The sequence below is a fragment of the Xiphias gladius genome, chromosome 9, assembly GCF_016859285.1.
Source record: "Xiphias gladius isolate SHS-SW01 ecotype Sanya breed wild chromosome 9, ASM1685928v1, whole genome shotgun sequence".
Taxonomy (NCBI): domain Eukaryota; kingdom Metazoa; phylum Chordata; class Actinopteri; order Istiophoriformes; family Xiphiidae; genus Xiphias; species Xiphias gladius.
The window spans coordinates 7,238,961-7,253,086 of NC_053408.1; the positions used below are offsets into that span (position 1 = coordinate 7,238,961).

Below are 14,126 nucleotides of genomic sequence, written 5' to 3' on the forward strand. Positions count from 1 at the left end.
GGCCTGTGTGAACAAATGCCAGTGTGGGTCACGTATTATGTCAGTGCCTTAAAAGTATGCTTCTGAAAGAAGGATGCTTGTTTGATTTAATTTTTAACTATGGTCCACACTCCAGCATAGCAGGTGGCGGTAAGGTTGTTTAATTTTGGTTGGCACCCACCATTAAAAAAGAAGAAGAAGATTTTCACTTTTTTTTTTTATCTAGCTTTGGAGGAGGTAATTTGTAACTAGTACATAACTCGCACAAGGCAGGGGCAGATGGGCAGTCCAAATTCAACACGTGAAATTGAGACTTTTACATTTGAAACATTGATAATATGTTCACACTAGGTTTGCCATGGAAACAGAGCCTTCTTGGCTCTTTTAAGTTGCCCTCAAAGCCATTAGGGCTATGTTGATACTGCCAGTCATCTTTAAAATAATAATAATTATTATACATATAATAATGTGATAAGAGGTAGTCATCTGAAATGGGTCAGTTGTGCCAACGCGTCGGCACATGCGGCTGTCTTCCAGCTCCACCAAATTTAATAAAGCTCATGCCAATAAACTGTATAACTGCCAGATTTTTTTTCACATTTTCGGGGGGGAAACGTGAAGCTGTTTGAGCTGGGATTCACTTTCAGTTGACGGGACTTAGAGCCAGAATGTCTTTGGAATCAGCCCAAATTTGAAAATATTCCAGTGTGCTATTCATCACAAATCTGGCATGAGTTGATGGCGTTGGGCCAAGTCATTTTGGCTACCTCAATTCTGTAACCCCTCACCTTTATTCTGCAAGGTCAGAGGTGCTGAAGCTGATGCGCAGCAGCCTGAAAGCCACTATTCATCATCTTGTCCAACACTGCAACCGGGTTTGCTCAGAAATTATATTTCCTCCACTGGAGGACAACTCCTTCTAGGACCCACTCTGAAGCTGATAAAATGTATAGACAGGAAACCAACTGAAATTCCTAAAATATTTCCCTCTCACATCCCCTTTCTGTGCTCTAAGGTTGGGGTACTGTGGGTAAATGAAGACAAATCTGCAAGCAATGGCTGCTCACCAGGCTTGCTGAGCTGGGGGTCAAAGAGGGAGTGGTGCTGGTGGTTATTTCGGGAGGGTATATCAACAAGCATCCCCTCCTGTACAGAGTGCTTGAGAGTGACATGGCAAGTGTTGAATGCAAGGAAGGATAAACACACACACATACACACACACACACACACACACACACACACACACACACACACTTCTGCCCCTTCTCACCCTCCCGAGTGCCCACCCTCCGACACAGCATTCCAGATGAAAGCCAGCCACCCCCTGTCTCCTCATGGGTGGAGTGATTAGCTGTGGTCACAGGGAGACAGAAGCCTCACACTCGCTCATTGATTCTCGCAGAGTTTGAGGAGCTGAAGGAGGAGAGAGCGACATATACACCCTCGTACACACAGCAGGCTGTGAGCTGGGATGGTAGCGGAGGAGATTGTGGTCTCCCTCTCAGGAGGAGCCCCGTGGGGCTTCAGGCTGCAGGGAGGAGCAGAGCAGCAAAAGCCTCTACAGGTGGCCAAGGTACAGTGAATCCTATTTGTGTGTGTGCATACAGCACGTTGCAGACAAGACATACCACCAAGGTGGTAACATGAGTAGCTGGGTTTAATAGAGATTGCAGCTGTTAATTAACCTTAGTTAATTAAGGTCTGATGGTCAGACCTTGTGGTTTGCTATTTTTTTAGTCCCAGCTTTTTTTAGAAACTTTATAGTCTGAATAAAATTAGAAAAAATAAATCAGTCGCTCATAGCATTGGTGGCACCAATACACTTAAATCTCTGGTATTTGGAGGTATGTCCAGAGTGTAAAATAACTAAATACTAGGTGCTTTTGTTGGTCTACTTTTGTAACTTTTTCACATACCTTTACTTTTGTGAGTACATACTGATGTCAGTAATTTTACTTTCATTTATAGGTGGTTCTCAACTAGTTTTAGGAAGGCATGAATGATATTTCTTCACTGAACTGGAGAGGGATTAGTCTCACGGGCAAAGTCACGTTGAAATGGTTATAATTAGGATATCAATCAGGGTGTCTTTTCACATTAAACTTCTGTATTTAAGAGATTTTAGTCAGAAAAGTGCCACTTTTCTACCGTTACTTGAGTAGCTTTGACCATCTTTCTTATGCTTCATGCAACAGTACCTCTAGGATATACTTACGAGTACAATTTTCTTATATATATGGGCCACAACCTCAGTTTTACCCTTCCCTGTTATATCTGAGTTTGGATTTGGGGTTCAGAGAACAGTATGAACCCGTGGACTCATTAGTGCATCCTGACAGCGATCATACAGTAGCCAAGTTAGTAGGGGTTTCTTTCAAATAGGTTAATGTATAGTACGTGTGTGAGCATGCATATAAACTCTGTATTGCGCTGATGCTGTGTTTGCGTGTGTTTGTAGTTGTGCACATGAATGCGTCTACTGTGAACGTATAAACAGTAAATAATGAACTTGTATGAGTTTTCTCATTGTCACATATTTAGTTTGGTTTCTCCAAAATCTTTTTGTGTCTGTGTTTATATTTGTTGACAGACCAGAATGTTGTCTCTAATAAGAAAAGTTATTCTGGCGAGGATGTATGTGACCTCGCTCACATTGACATTAAAAGTTGGCCACTCATTCATAAGCTGTCATAACCTCTGATTCAAAATGGAGGCAGAGTGGCTCTGGCAAAAAAGACCTCTCTTTATCCAGGGTTTTCAAGCAGATAAGATCACCTTTAATGAGAGTTTGACCAGTGTCTGCTTCCTCTTGGTTGTTTCTGTTTGTGTGTAACCTGTTGTCTGCGTGTGTGTGTGTGTGTGTGTGTGTGTGTGTGTGTGTGTGTGTGTGTGTGTGTGTGTGTGTGTGTGTGTGTGTGTGTGTTTTTGTGTGGTTGGGCATACCTCAGATAAGCCTGGTTGGGAATAGAGTGCAAACTAGAAGATCAGAATAGCTCTTTTAAGAGGAGCTGGAAGCTGAGCATGGAAAAAAGGCCTCTTGTTCACACATAAAGATATGGATACACACACACACACACACACACACACACTTAGAACCACACACACTCACACTTTCGTTTTCCTGTCTCTTGAAGTGTTTAAACCTAATTGTGTAATTATTATTATTTTTTACATCACACTGGCTCCTGTCTTTTTTCATCTGTCCAGGAATGTGGTTGATTTTCCTGCGAGGTTTTATTTTGGGTTTGGGGGGGAACATATGGTGAATGACAGGCATGCCCCTTGGTCCGGACTGGTGATGCAGCTGTTCAAACCCCCTCTTTCATGATGTTCACTTTTGCTCTGTGTGTTTGTGTGTGTGTGTGTGTGTGTGTGTGTGTGTGTGTGTGTGTACATTTGCCTGAGTGGGAAAGTACGAGATAGATAGCTTGTCCTTGCATGTGTTCCTGTGACGGTGGAATGGGATTAATGGGTCAAGAGCAATGATAAAGGGAAAAACTGTGTCCTCTTTAGAGTCCAAGTAGGTGTTGGAACACTCAACATTTTCACCCTTCAGCAGTGATAAGGTGTTCGTATATAGCGTGTATGTGTTAGGAGACAGATGGGAGGGCCTTATCTTTTTCTTCTGGAGGAAACTGAAATCTAGCGGACAAGAATACTTGCCTTCCCATCTATCCCATCCATCACCCACCCCCGACAGTCATACTTCCTGAAGGATCCCATGACATCATCTCTTAGCGACCTCCGGCAACAGCTGCGTGACTTCACGAGTTATTCTGATACGGGGACAGTGATAGCTGCCAATAGAGCAAAGCTGCTGTAGCTGCTTTTACAGGAGGTCTACAGAATAAGGTCTTGATGACTGCCCATAATATGGCTGCTGAGATGGTTACCTAGTGTAGAGTTTAGAGCCCCTGAAAACCTCGTCAGATCTTAAGTACTTCTCTATGATGTTAAATATTAGTGATCAAATATGCAAAAATCTAAGTTAAAGTTTAGAAAAAAAAAAACCCTCACTTATTATTTATTGAGTTTAACACTCAAACATTTAGTTAATATCTGGACTGTGTGGATGTGGTTTGATCAGATCTAATAGAGTGTGGACTGGCAATATGAACAAACATTTCTGATTCCTCTGATTCAAATGTTGCTAAATCCTTATTGGTTGACAGATATGTGTGAAGATCACAGAAAAACAAAACAAAACAAATACAAAAAAAAACCCCATCTCATATTAAATATATTAAACTGTTCAAACTTTGTCAGAAAATTGCAGTTCATGCAGGACCCCATCACCCACAGTAAGAATCTGATTGAGAAGATATGTTTTCGTGGCCTTTTAAGCCACCGTGTGTGGAATGTTTATGTGATTATAGCATCTTTAAATATGTTTGCATAAAAATTAAACAATCCTTGTGAAAACCAGTGCAGTATTTGTGTCGCTCTCAGCCCATTCATTCTCAGTGTCCCTGGTTGGATAAAATGTTGGGGGATGGATAATACTATATGGAGTCGCCAAAGTCAGAATATCCATATTATGAAGGTTCGGGCATTAAATTCTGAACTGTTCCTGGTGATTACAGGACTTGCACTCAAGAAAGGGGTCGTTATAAGGGGTCAGAGGTGCAAAAGGTGGGGAACCACTGGTCTAAAGAGTTAAATAGCCAATGGAAGGTGAAGATTTGGTGGGAAACTGGATGCTTTATGGCCAAATAAGTATGTTTACTGTGCTTCTATGTGTTAATGTGTTATTAACCTCTTTCCTCTTTGCAGGTACGCAGGCGCAGCAAAGCCTGCAGAGCTGGACTGAAGGAGCATGATGAGGTGGTTGCCATTGGTGACCATATGTGTGCAGAGCTCAGTCATGGTCAGGCCATGAGACTCATAGACACAGAGAGTGCTACACTCAGCCTGAGGGTTAAAAGGTCAGAGCATGGACTCACACACATACAGTACATTGGACACCTTGTGACATGAAGCCATATCATACAAAATGATGCATGTTTTTCATTTTGTATGTATGTATTTTTCCAGGGTCCCCTCTGGATTCCATTCCTCATCTAACTCTGGTCGCTCTGCATCGCCCCGCTCCTCCATGAGGGTCCTGTCTCCCTCCGCAGACCCCTTGCCCTCCCACTGTCCCTCCATCCTCTCCCCCACCGGGATACCCAGAGGCATCACTTCACCTCCAGACAGCGAGGCCTACTACGGAGAAACAGACAGTGACGCAGACACACAGTCACAAACTCACCGCCGCCAACGCCGCACACCTCCTCATGCACGCTCTCCTGCACGCCATGATAACCAGGAAGAGGAGGAGACCTCCGAGATGAGTGGGTGAGAGACGGAGACCTTAAGTCCTTCCGCACATCTTGTTCAATGTATACTGCTATAGAAGGTTTCTTTTATTACTTTTTTCTAAAAAGCTGTAACATCATACTAGAGTTTGTACATATTCAACAGTCAAATAAAATAAATTTTGTTAGCATTACACAACTACAACTCCCATGAACCTTAGCTGTAGAGGCTGCATTGTTGAATACTAACTAAATGTTATTTTATCAGGCATCAGATATCAGTTTAATTTTGTATATGGACAGAAAACCCAAGCGTAATGTTTCAGGACTCTATGAGGACTAATGAAGGAAATTTTCTAGATAATACATTGTCCGGCTGAGGCTGGTGGACTAGGAGCTCAGGGACCAGACAGTGGCTCTCTGGATAGAAGGCTTACCCTAGTTTGAACCAAAAAGATCAGACAAATTATTTACTTTTCTTTACTGCTTTCCTATCCTGTAGTAAGGGCTACTCATGTTCTTTTCAAGAGTTTTTGTAATGTCTTTAATAAATCATCACTCCTTTTCCAAAAATGGAAACAGAGAGAGAAGTATGATCTGGAATTTAAGATTAGATTCAAATCCAAAATGTCAAAGTTACATTGTATGTGGTCCACTAACTACCATGGCAAGCTTTCAGTCTCAAATGTTCAAAAACTATAATCTTTGCTGCGTTCTCTCATTGTTCTAAGGTATGAGAGTGCCACAGATGCAGGGGTTTCCATGCAGGGACCGTGGGATGGTCAGTGTCTTGCTGGCGTCCCTCGCAGAGAGCTAGTTTACCAGGCGCTCCAGACAGAGTGGACCACTCCAGCACACACCCCGCATACTCTGACCCCTCACACACTCACCCCGACCCCCGATCAGGGGTTGGTGGAAGCGGAGGGAGAAGGTGACAGTGGCTTCCAGGAGGCCGGGGGCTGCGTTGGGCTGACCTGCCCACCCCTAGTGTCTCCTGAACGGGCGAAAGAGGCTCTGTTGTTGGGTTCTAGTAAACAGCTGGTGCCCATGGTAGGACCACAGCAGACCCCCGTCAGTGATGAGCTCTCCACCACCTACATGGATAAAGCACGGCAAGCCAGTGAGTATACATCTTCATAACAAAACCACAGTGCACCAATACAGGTAATGAAGTTTTCAAAAAATGAAACCAAAGATACAAGGAAAAAGGAAAAAAAAGAAAAAAAACATACAAAGTCATGTACTTATACATTTTGAGAACAGTAAGCCATTAAAATTTTTGATCAATTCATACATACAAATATACATGTTATTACATTCACATGAGTTTTTTGTAATCAAAATTTTGGAATAAGTAAAAAGATGATGGAAAAATCCCTTCCAACATGTTTATTCTCTTGTGTAAAGTCAAAGAAAACACAAATACACTCAAGTAACAGGCGATGGCAAGAAGCTAAGAAGTCCTGTTTGAGGAGCAAAAAAACAGGGTTAATGAAAAAAATAGTCATAAATTGGAAGGAGCCACACCGGTCAGATAAGTTAGAGGCTGCCATGATCTTATTTGTGTAGGGTAATTATACCAAACATAACAAAAACAATGTATAATTGATGTTAGAAAGCTAATTTACAGCATGCCATGGAAGTGTTTATCAATTCCACCCATCACATTTCCAACCAATACTTGTTGCTAAATACACTTTGGATACTGGACGTGGATTTGTTTAGTTGGACATTGAGGATATGAAACCAGCTGCTAACCAACTGTAAGATCATCTCTAGTTTCCCATGGTGTTGCAGCTATTTCTTCGTGACCATAGTGTTTTCACTTCTTAATTTAAATTCCAAAGATTCCCCCTGGTGTCTCCAAAGGCGTCCTCTGCAGTTTAGCAGTTTAAGTCTTTAGCTAGATCACCCTCTAGTGGTTATTTTCTGTAACTGGAGCATCCTGTTACAATTACATGCTGGTGGTGATTGCGTAAGATATACCAGATACTTACAGAGGTACCCCCCGCCCCCCTTCTGTCCCCTGAAACAGCAGTCTATCTCTTCTGTCAGTATTCTGGGCATTTGCCTCATTGGCTGTATTTATAGGCATTAGAGGTTCTGATTGACGGACCGGACGCAACTCTGACTTAGACCTACAGGCCACACAGCTGAATATGTGGTGTATGAATTAGCATGTTTCTGCGTTTGCCTGATTGTGTGTGTGTACGTGCAAATCGCGGTATGTGTGTGCGCTTTTGAAATACTGTATAGCTTTATCTTTGCAGGCCTCAGAAAGCATTCACATGAAATGATCTAGGAAGGTTAAATTTCAGCAAGGGGTTACAAGTAGAGTATTAAGGGGGCAAAAAAGGTATTAAGCAAAAATGGTTGGAAAAAACTGGATGAAGACCTGAAAATAATGGCTGTCTTATACTGAGGTGTAATTTTAAGGGAGTAGTTTGAAATTTTGGGGAAAAATGCTTATTTGCTTTAGAGTTAGATGAGAAGAGAATAAGATGAGAAGACTGATACCATTCGTATAACTATAGGGTAAATACGAAGCTATAACCTGGAGGAATTTAGCTTAGCTTAGCATAACGACTAGAAACACGGGGAAACACCTAGCCTGCACCTTTTGAGGCTCACTAATAAACATGTTATGTCTCGTTTGCTTAATCTGTACAAAAAACAAATTCTAAAAACTACAATTTTTTTATGAGGGGCTATTTACCGGGCTTTATTTAATGAAAATTTGCAAGAGTGATATCAATCTTCTCATCTAACTCTCACCAATTCAAATAAGTAAATAAATAATTCCCTCAAAGCAAATAAGTGCATTTCCCAAAATGTTGACCAGTTTCTTTAAACTCACAAAGTTTTATTGACCTCTATTGACCTGATTAACTTCATCATCATCTCAACAAGGCAATGGTGATCACAGCTGATCAAACTGAATAGCTATGCACTGACTGAGCTGTGACTTCATATGAGTGATTGTTGCAGTAATGAAGGATCCATTGTCTGGTACAAGAAGCTGAAGGGCTAAAGGACTTAAACTGGGGCTTTACTATAGGATGAATGATGAGTGAGGTGTCCAGGGACCTGCCCTTTCTCGCATTACAAACACACACACATTGCCTTTTGGCTTTGGATATGGGACTGTTAGACTGGCTGCTGTAGAGTTGTGAGTCCGTGTGTGCAGTGGTGGTTAGGTCAGCAGCAGAGAGTACTTCAGCAAAGAGATATGACCACACTCCTCTTTATGACCTATAATTGGCTTTATGAACTCATATGCACACACAAAAACACACATCTACATACACTCAATGACGCTGCTGTCGAAACATCCTCTGGTGAGGGGTCTTCCTGTCCTTGTGTGTGTGTGTGTGTGTGTGTGTGTGTGTGTGTGTGTGTGTGTGTGTGAGACTGGACAGGTGTTTGATGCCTGTCAGACAGACAGGAATAGTGGGTTGACATCATGTGTTGGTTTTGGTTGCTGGACAGAGACAAAGGTCTTTACATGGGCTGTGGCCTTAGAGAAGAGCTGGAAGACAGAGACTGAACGGTTCCCCATTCGGTGCAGAACTGAACACTGTAAACGTGTTTGTGGGAGGGTCTGAGGGAGTTTAAGGACACGCACACACACACTCACGCTTGTGAGATGAGGGACCTCACATCTCTTTCAGGTTCAGACGCAGGTCGGCACACAGTCCCACACACTGTGTACGCAGGTAAGACACATTAAAACACTTTTATGTGCGCATAACTTCATTTACACACATATTTACTCACGTTAGAGGTGATGCATATCAGTTTTGTTTTCTTTTTCAGATTAAGAGGAATTATCTAATTTCCATGCCTTGTCAGCACCATAGAAAATTGAGCATTTAGGTTATTTGTCATTGTTTTACAAATGGAATTGACTGATGATCCTAATGTTGAAATGATTTAGATGTGAGGATGAGTTAGTAAGTCAGTACTTGTGATTGTGCATCTCATTTTGTGGTTTTATGCTTTAAAGACAAATTACATAAATTGATGTGTCTATATTGTAGTGATTTATCAATTTGACGAAGCTACTTTGCTTAGCATGGGTCAGATACATAATGCAAAAAATGGCAAAAGTTACAAATTATTTCAGTGCCACTACTTTGGTCTAGACTGAAATATCTCAACAGATATTGGATGAATTAGAATGACTTTTTGTGTAGACATTCATAGTCTCCTGAATCCTGATGACTTGGTGGCATTAAGTAATGGAAATAGAAATTTCTGAACAGAAATATCATGTTTGATTTTGGTATTATTGTTTGTTATGCCTTGGTATGACAGCATCAGACTATAGTTATGTTGTGAGGATATTCATGTGAGGTAAGCCAAGATACTAAAAAGACACAAATAGCCTTGGAATAAGCAGAGAGACAGAAATGTACACATGCTGGCGTGCACAATATCTACACACACACACACACACACACACACACACACACACACACACACACACACAGGCACAAACAAGAATTTGTGTAAGAGCGATACTTTGATCTAACCTTCCTGGAGTGCCTGTGACTCAAGTCTGGAGAGCAGCTGGAATTCTTTGTTCTAAATCCACAACACACACTCCTGTCTGTCACTGGTAATCCTCATTGTAGCTCCTTGCTGTGATAATACTGTCTAAATCAGCTACTGCTCACAGTCAGTGAAGGGTTATCACACTGTTTTGTTTCTGTTATTTGTTGCTTGTGCCTTGTAATGTATTCATCAAAAATCCCATTACTGGTTCTCTGCTTTGTTCCTTCGCCCTCTCAGCACATTTATTTTACCCCCTCTCTCTTTCCCTCTTCCTGTCCTGCAGAGTTACAGCGTGGGGAGAGTTTGGTGGAGAAACAGGTGAAAGAAGCTCGTACTAAATGCCGCTCTATTGCCTCTTTGCTGACTGATGCTCCCAACCCCAACTCGAAAGGAGTGCTTATGTTCAAGAAACGCCGGCAGAGGGCCAAGAAGTACACGCTGACCTGCTTCGGCAAAGCGGAAGGAGATAGAGGAGGGGAGACAGAAGGGGAGACAGGAGGCGAGACAGAGGAGGAAGGAGGAAGTTCCATCCTAAGTGGCTCAGAAGTTGATGAAGAGGGATTGTCAGCATCATTTGACCCTACGTGGGATACTGGTTATCTAGACCTGCTGGACAGGAGAAGCTCTGCCTGCCCATCAACCACTCCAACTACTCCAACAACACCAACAACCAATCACAGCCCAGGGCTGGACATCTCAGCCTATCAAATGCCAGGACTTGTGACCTCTGTCAATCAAAGCCCAGGGTTGGAGGTCTCAGGGCCGGAGAGCTCCGCCTATCAGGGTTCAAGGCTGGAGAGCAGCATCACGAAGCAGCCAATCAGTAACTACCCTGCACACATGTCTCCTGCTGTGGCTCTGACCAATGGGGGGTCGGTAGCTATTAGTCGAGCTAGTGTTGTTCTGAGCCCACCCTCTCAGACACCCCTTCCAAATCAAAATGGGCAACACGGCAACTCTAATCCCAGTCGTAACACTAATCTTAGTCCTGGCCCAATCACTGACTCAGACCATCACCTGAACACCAGCTTCAGTCCTAATGCAGGTGTTCTTAACCGTACTGCACGTCCCTTCACCCCTGGCCCTACCCCTTCGCGTGCATCTGTAACCTCGGTGATATTTCGCCCTCCTCAACCCAAACCCACGGCCGTAACCATGGCGACCGAACCTGTGGCGGCTGTTTCCATGGTGACTATCCCACCTAATCGCCATCCATCAGGGCCAGATGCGAGAAGAGCGGTGTCTAGCACCTCTCTGTACATCCCTCCAAGAAATAACAACAGCAACACTCATGTTAACTCCCCAACCTCAGCTCTCTCGCCTCCCTCCTCTCTGTCTTCTGCACCTTCCGCCCAGCCCCGTGCAAACCCACACATATTTTCTCCTCCGCCTGCAGTACATGCTTCCCCTTCCACCCCATTCTCTCCCTCTGCAGCTCAAGATCCGGCAGTCTGTCCATCCCCTGCTCAACCTTTCTCCCCTCCAGCTCCAAAGCCATTTCCTTCTCCTCCTGCTCCTACATACCCACCTCCCTCCACTTGCATTTCTGCTTCTCCCATCTCCCCACCACACCCTTCTGATCTGAATCAGGTCTCCTTCCATGCTCAACCCACCCGTCCTCCTCCTCCCATCCAGCCTTCTCCTTCTCCGTCCGTCCACCCTTACATCAACATGACAGGTGCAGTGACTCCTGGCCCCCATGCTGCCATGGCAACTGCATCCATTCCCCAGGCTCCTGCTGCTGATTCACTTGTGACACGTGAGCAACGCATCTCTGTCCCTGCCGCTCGCACCGGCATCCTGCACGATGCCCATCGTCGAAGCAACAAGAAGCCAATGTTTAGTGCAGTCCAGAACAAAGATGTTTCTCCAAACCCAGACCTGCTGTCCATGGTCCAGAACATGGATGACCACTTTGGGAGAACCCCCGGTGCTGAATCTGGAGTTGTACCCAGCGGGGAGGCTGGGCATGAGTCAGGGCCCGAGGAGGACTGGCTGAGGCTGGGGGCAGAGGCATGCAACTTCATGCAGGCTCAGCGAGGACCCAGGCCACCCCCTGTAGCCCCAAAACCGCAAACCCCTCAGGTGCCACAGTTGGAAGGGAAGGGAGGTCAACTGTTTGCCCGCAGACAAAACAGGATGGATCGGTACATTGTTGAGCGATCTCCCTCTGTTGCTGCAGCACCTTACTCTCCTGCCCACACAAGGGAGCCCTCACCCACCCCTTCTCTTCCTGCCACCTGGAAGTACTCCCCCAACATCCGTGCTCCACCTCCCATCAGCTACAACCCCCTCCTCTCCCCCTCCTGCCCTCCAAAGGCCCAGAAGAAGCCTGAGGTAAAAAAATCTGTGCCAGCTGGATCTAAAAGGCAGAAAGCGGGCATCAAGCCTGTGGACATTATGAGCCACCAGCCTTACCAGCTCAACTCCTCCCTGTTCAGCTATGGGGGCGGGGTTACCCAGGACACCTCCACCTATCAGCAGCACCAGCAAGGAATGTCAGGTGGTCCTGAGAAAACTGCACGAGTATACGAGGTGAAGCGTTTCTCCACGCCCCCTCCAACAGCAACAGGGCCTGCCCTCAAAGTTATCGTCCCTCGATCAGCTACGACTCTCGGAGAGCCGCTTTGGCGCTCTGATGTCACGTCACCTCCACCCACAGTTGCTCCTGCCCCCTACCAACCCTATCAGCCTCAACCCAAACCTTACCAACCTCAGTGTGCCACTGCCCCCCTGTCTCCCCCACTGCCTCCTGCTCCTACCGCCCCACTCCCTCAGCTCCCCACCTTCTCCTCTGCTCCTGCTCAAAACCCCGTCCAGTCCCCTACTTTCTCCCACATTCAGCCCTCCAACGCTGCGCAGGCCAACAGGGAGTTCAAGAGTACTCCAGATCTGAGTCCCATGTCTCCCAATGGTGCCTCTCAGCCAGCATTCAGCAGCACTCAGCCTACCAGGGTACCCAGGCCCAGGTTCAGCACTTCCAATCTGGGTCTACAGCCTTGCGTCTGGCGCCCTGGATCCACTATGCACTGAACAGATTCTGGTCTGGACATAAGAAACCAGGGCTCTATGGGAACAGGGAGCCACATTTTTAAAATAAGTCAATGTGTTTTTAGTATTGTAATGTTGTTATTCAGGGCTGCAGCTTGGGGTTCTATCAGCCACATTTTATCACAAGATCTGTTTGGATTGGCCACATTTGTAGCGCATTTTACCACTAACATTTAATCTTGTTGGCTCGTTTATCCTACGCATTTTGTTATAGTTTAAGGGAACACTGTGTTTTGCAAAGGAAATGTGGAGTGGAAACCTGAGAAAGGTTAAAAAAAAATGGAGATCAACTGTAGACTGAAAGGACAGGAAGAGATCCAAGGAAAAAATGGAAAATAAGGTTCTGTAAATATTTTATTGAAGGATTAGAGAATTAAATTTAAACATAAAAAAGAAGAATAGAGGATGTGAAAAGACGAGACTGTTGTAAGAGAGATGTAGTCGAGGATGGGAAAAAGATGGAGGCACTGATGAAGTGACATAATAGAAACAATGTCTGATTGAGGTGTAAAAGGTACAGATTTGATTTATAGCTTCACAATCTGTAAACATTATGCAGTACCTGCATCCATCCAAGAATATCATATCAGAAAATTTGAAGTACTAACAAATTTGAGGTAGCTACTACTACTGTAATACCACCTCTGTAATATATATTCTAAGGATTTGCATTTGATTATTCTGAGTGTCTTTTTTTTAGTTGCACTCTGCAGCGGTGTCTGCTTTGTTTTCTCTAGTTTTTCATAGGGCCAGGAGTCGTGAAGCTGTCGTGAAGAAGGGAAAAAGCCTTTTACAGTAGACGTGATTTCTGATCTGTTGATATGGAAGAAGAGAGGTATAATGTGTCTGTTTAGCTGTGATTCTTTCACACAGAGACATGCGGCTGAATAAAAATAGACGTGACTCACTTCAGCTGTCACTCTTTTTCTTCCTCTGTCACCCACGTCATCACCGGCTCCCACACCAGGCCCCAATATCTCCTCCTCCCATTAGTTTATACCCTTTTCTGCCTGTAGTATAACAGCCTAATTGTTCCTAGGCATTTTTGAGATCAAATACACAGTCTTCAAAAGCGATAGTTTAGGAATCAAGAAAATGTCTTTTTAAACTGTCACCACATGGAGGCACTGTAGGATTTCCCGTCCAGACACGTTGTACCACCACAGTTTATGGTCTCCTCCCTTGACTCATCACAGATTTTACATCGGTAAAATGTCAGTAACATTTACAGTAGCAGTATTA

General features: G+C 44.3%; 1 protein-coding gene across 1 annotated transcript; it reads left to right on the forward strand.

Annotated features, from left to right (window-relative positions):
- The first annotated feature begins 1,300 nt into the window (after positions 1-1,300).
- LOC120794340 (synaptopodin 2-like protein) lies at positions 1,301-13,792 on the forward strand. The gene is made up of 5 exons (XM_040135325.1): positions 1,301-1,552; positions 4,753-4,904; positions 5,014-5,316; positions 6,008-6,396; positions 10,117-13,792. The coding sequence occupies exons 1-5, from the start codon at positions 1,451-1,453 to the stop codon at positions 12,864-12,866; spliced, it is 3,696 nt and encodes a 1,231-aa protein (XP_039991259.1). The 5' UTR covers positions 1,301-1,450; the 3' UTR covers positions 12,867-13,792.
- Positions 13,793-14,126: the final 334 nt, after the last annotated feature.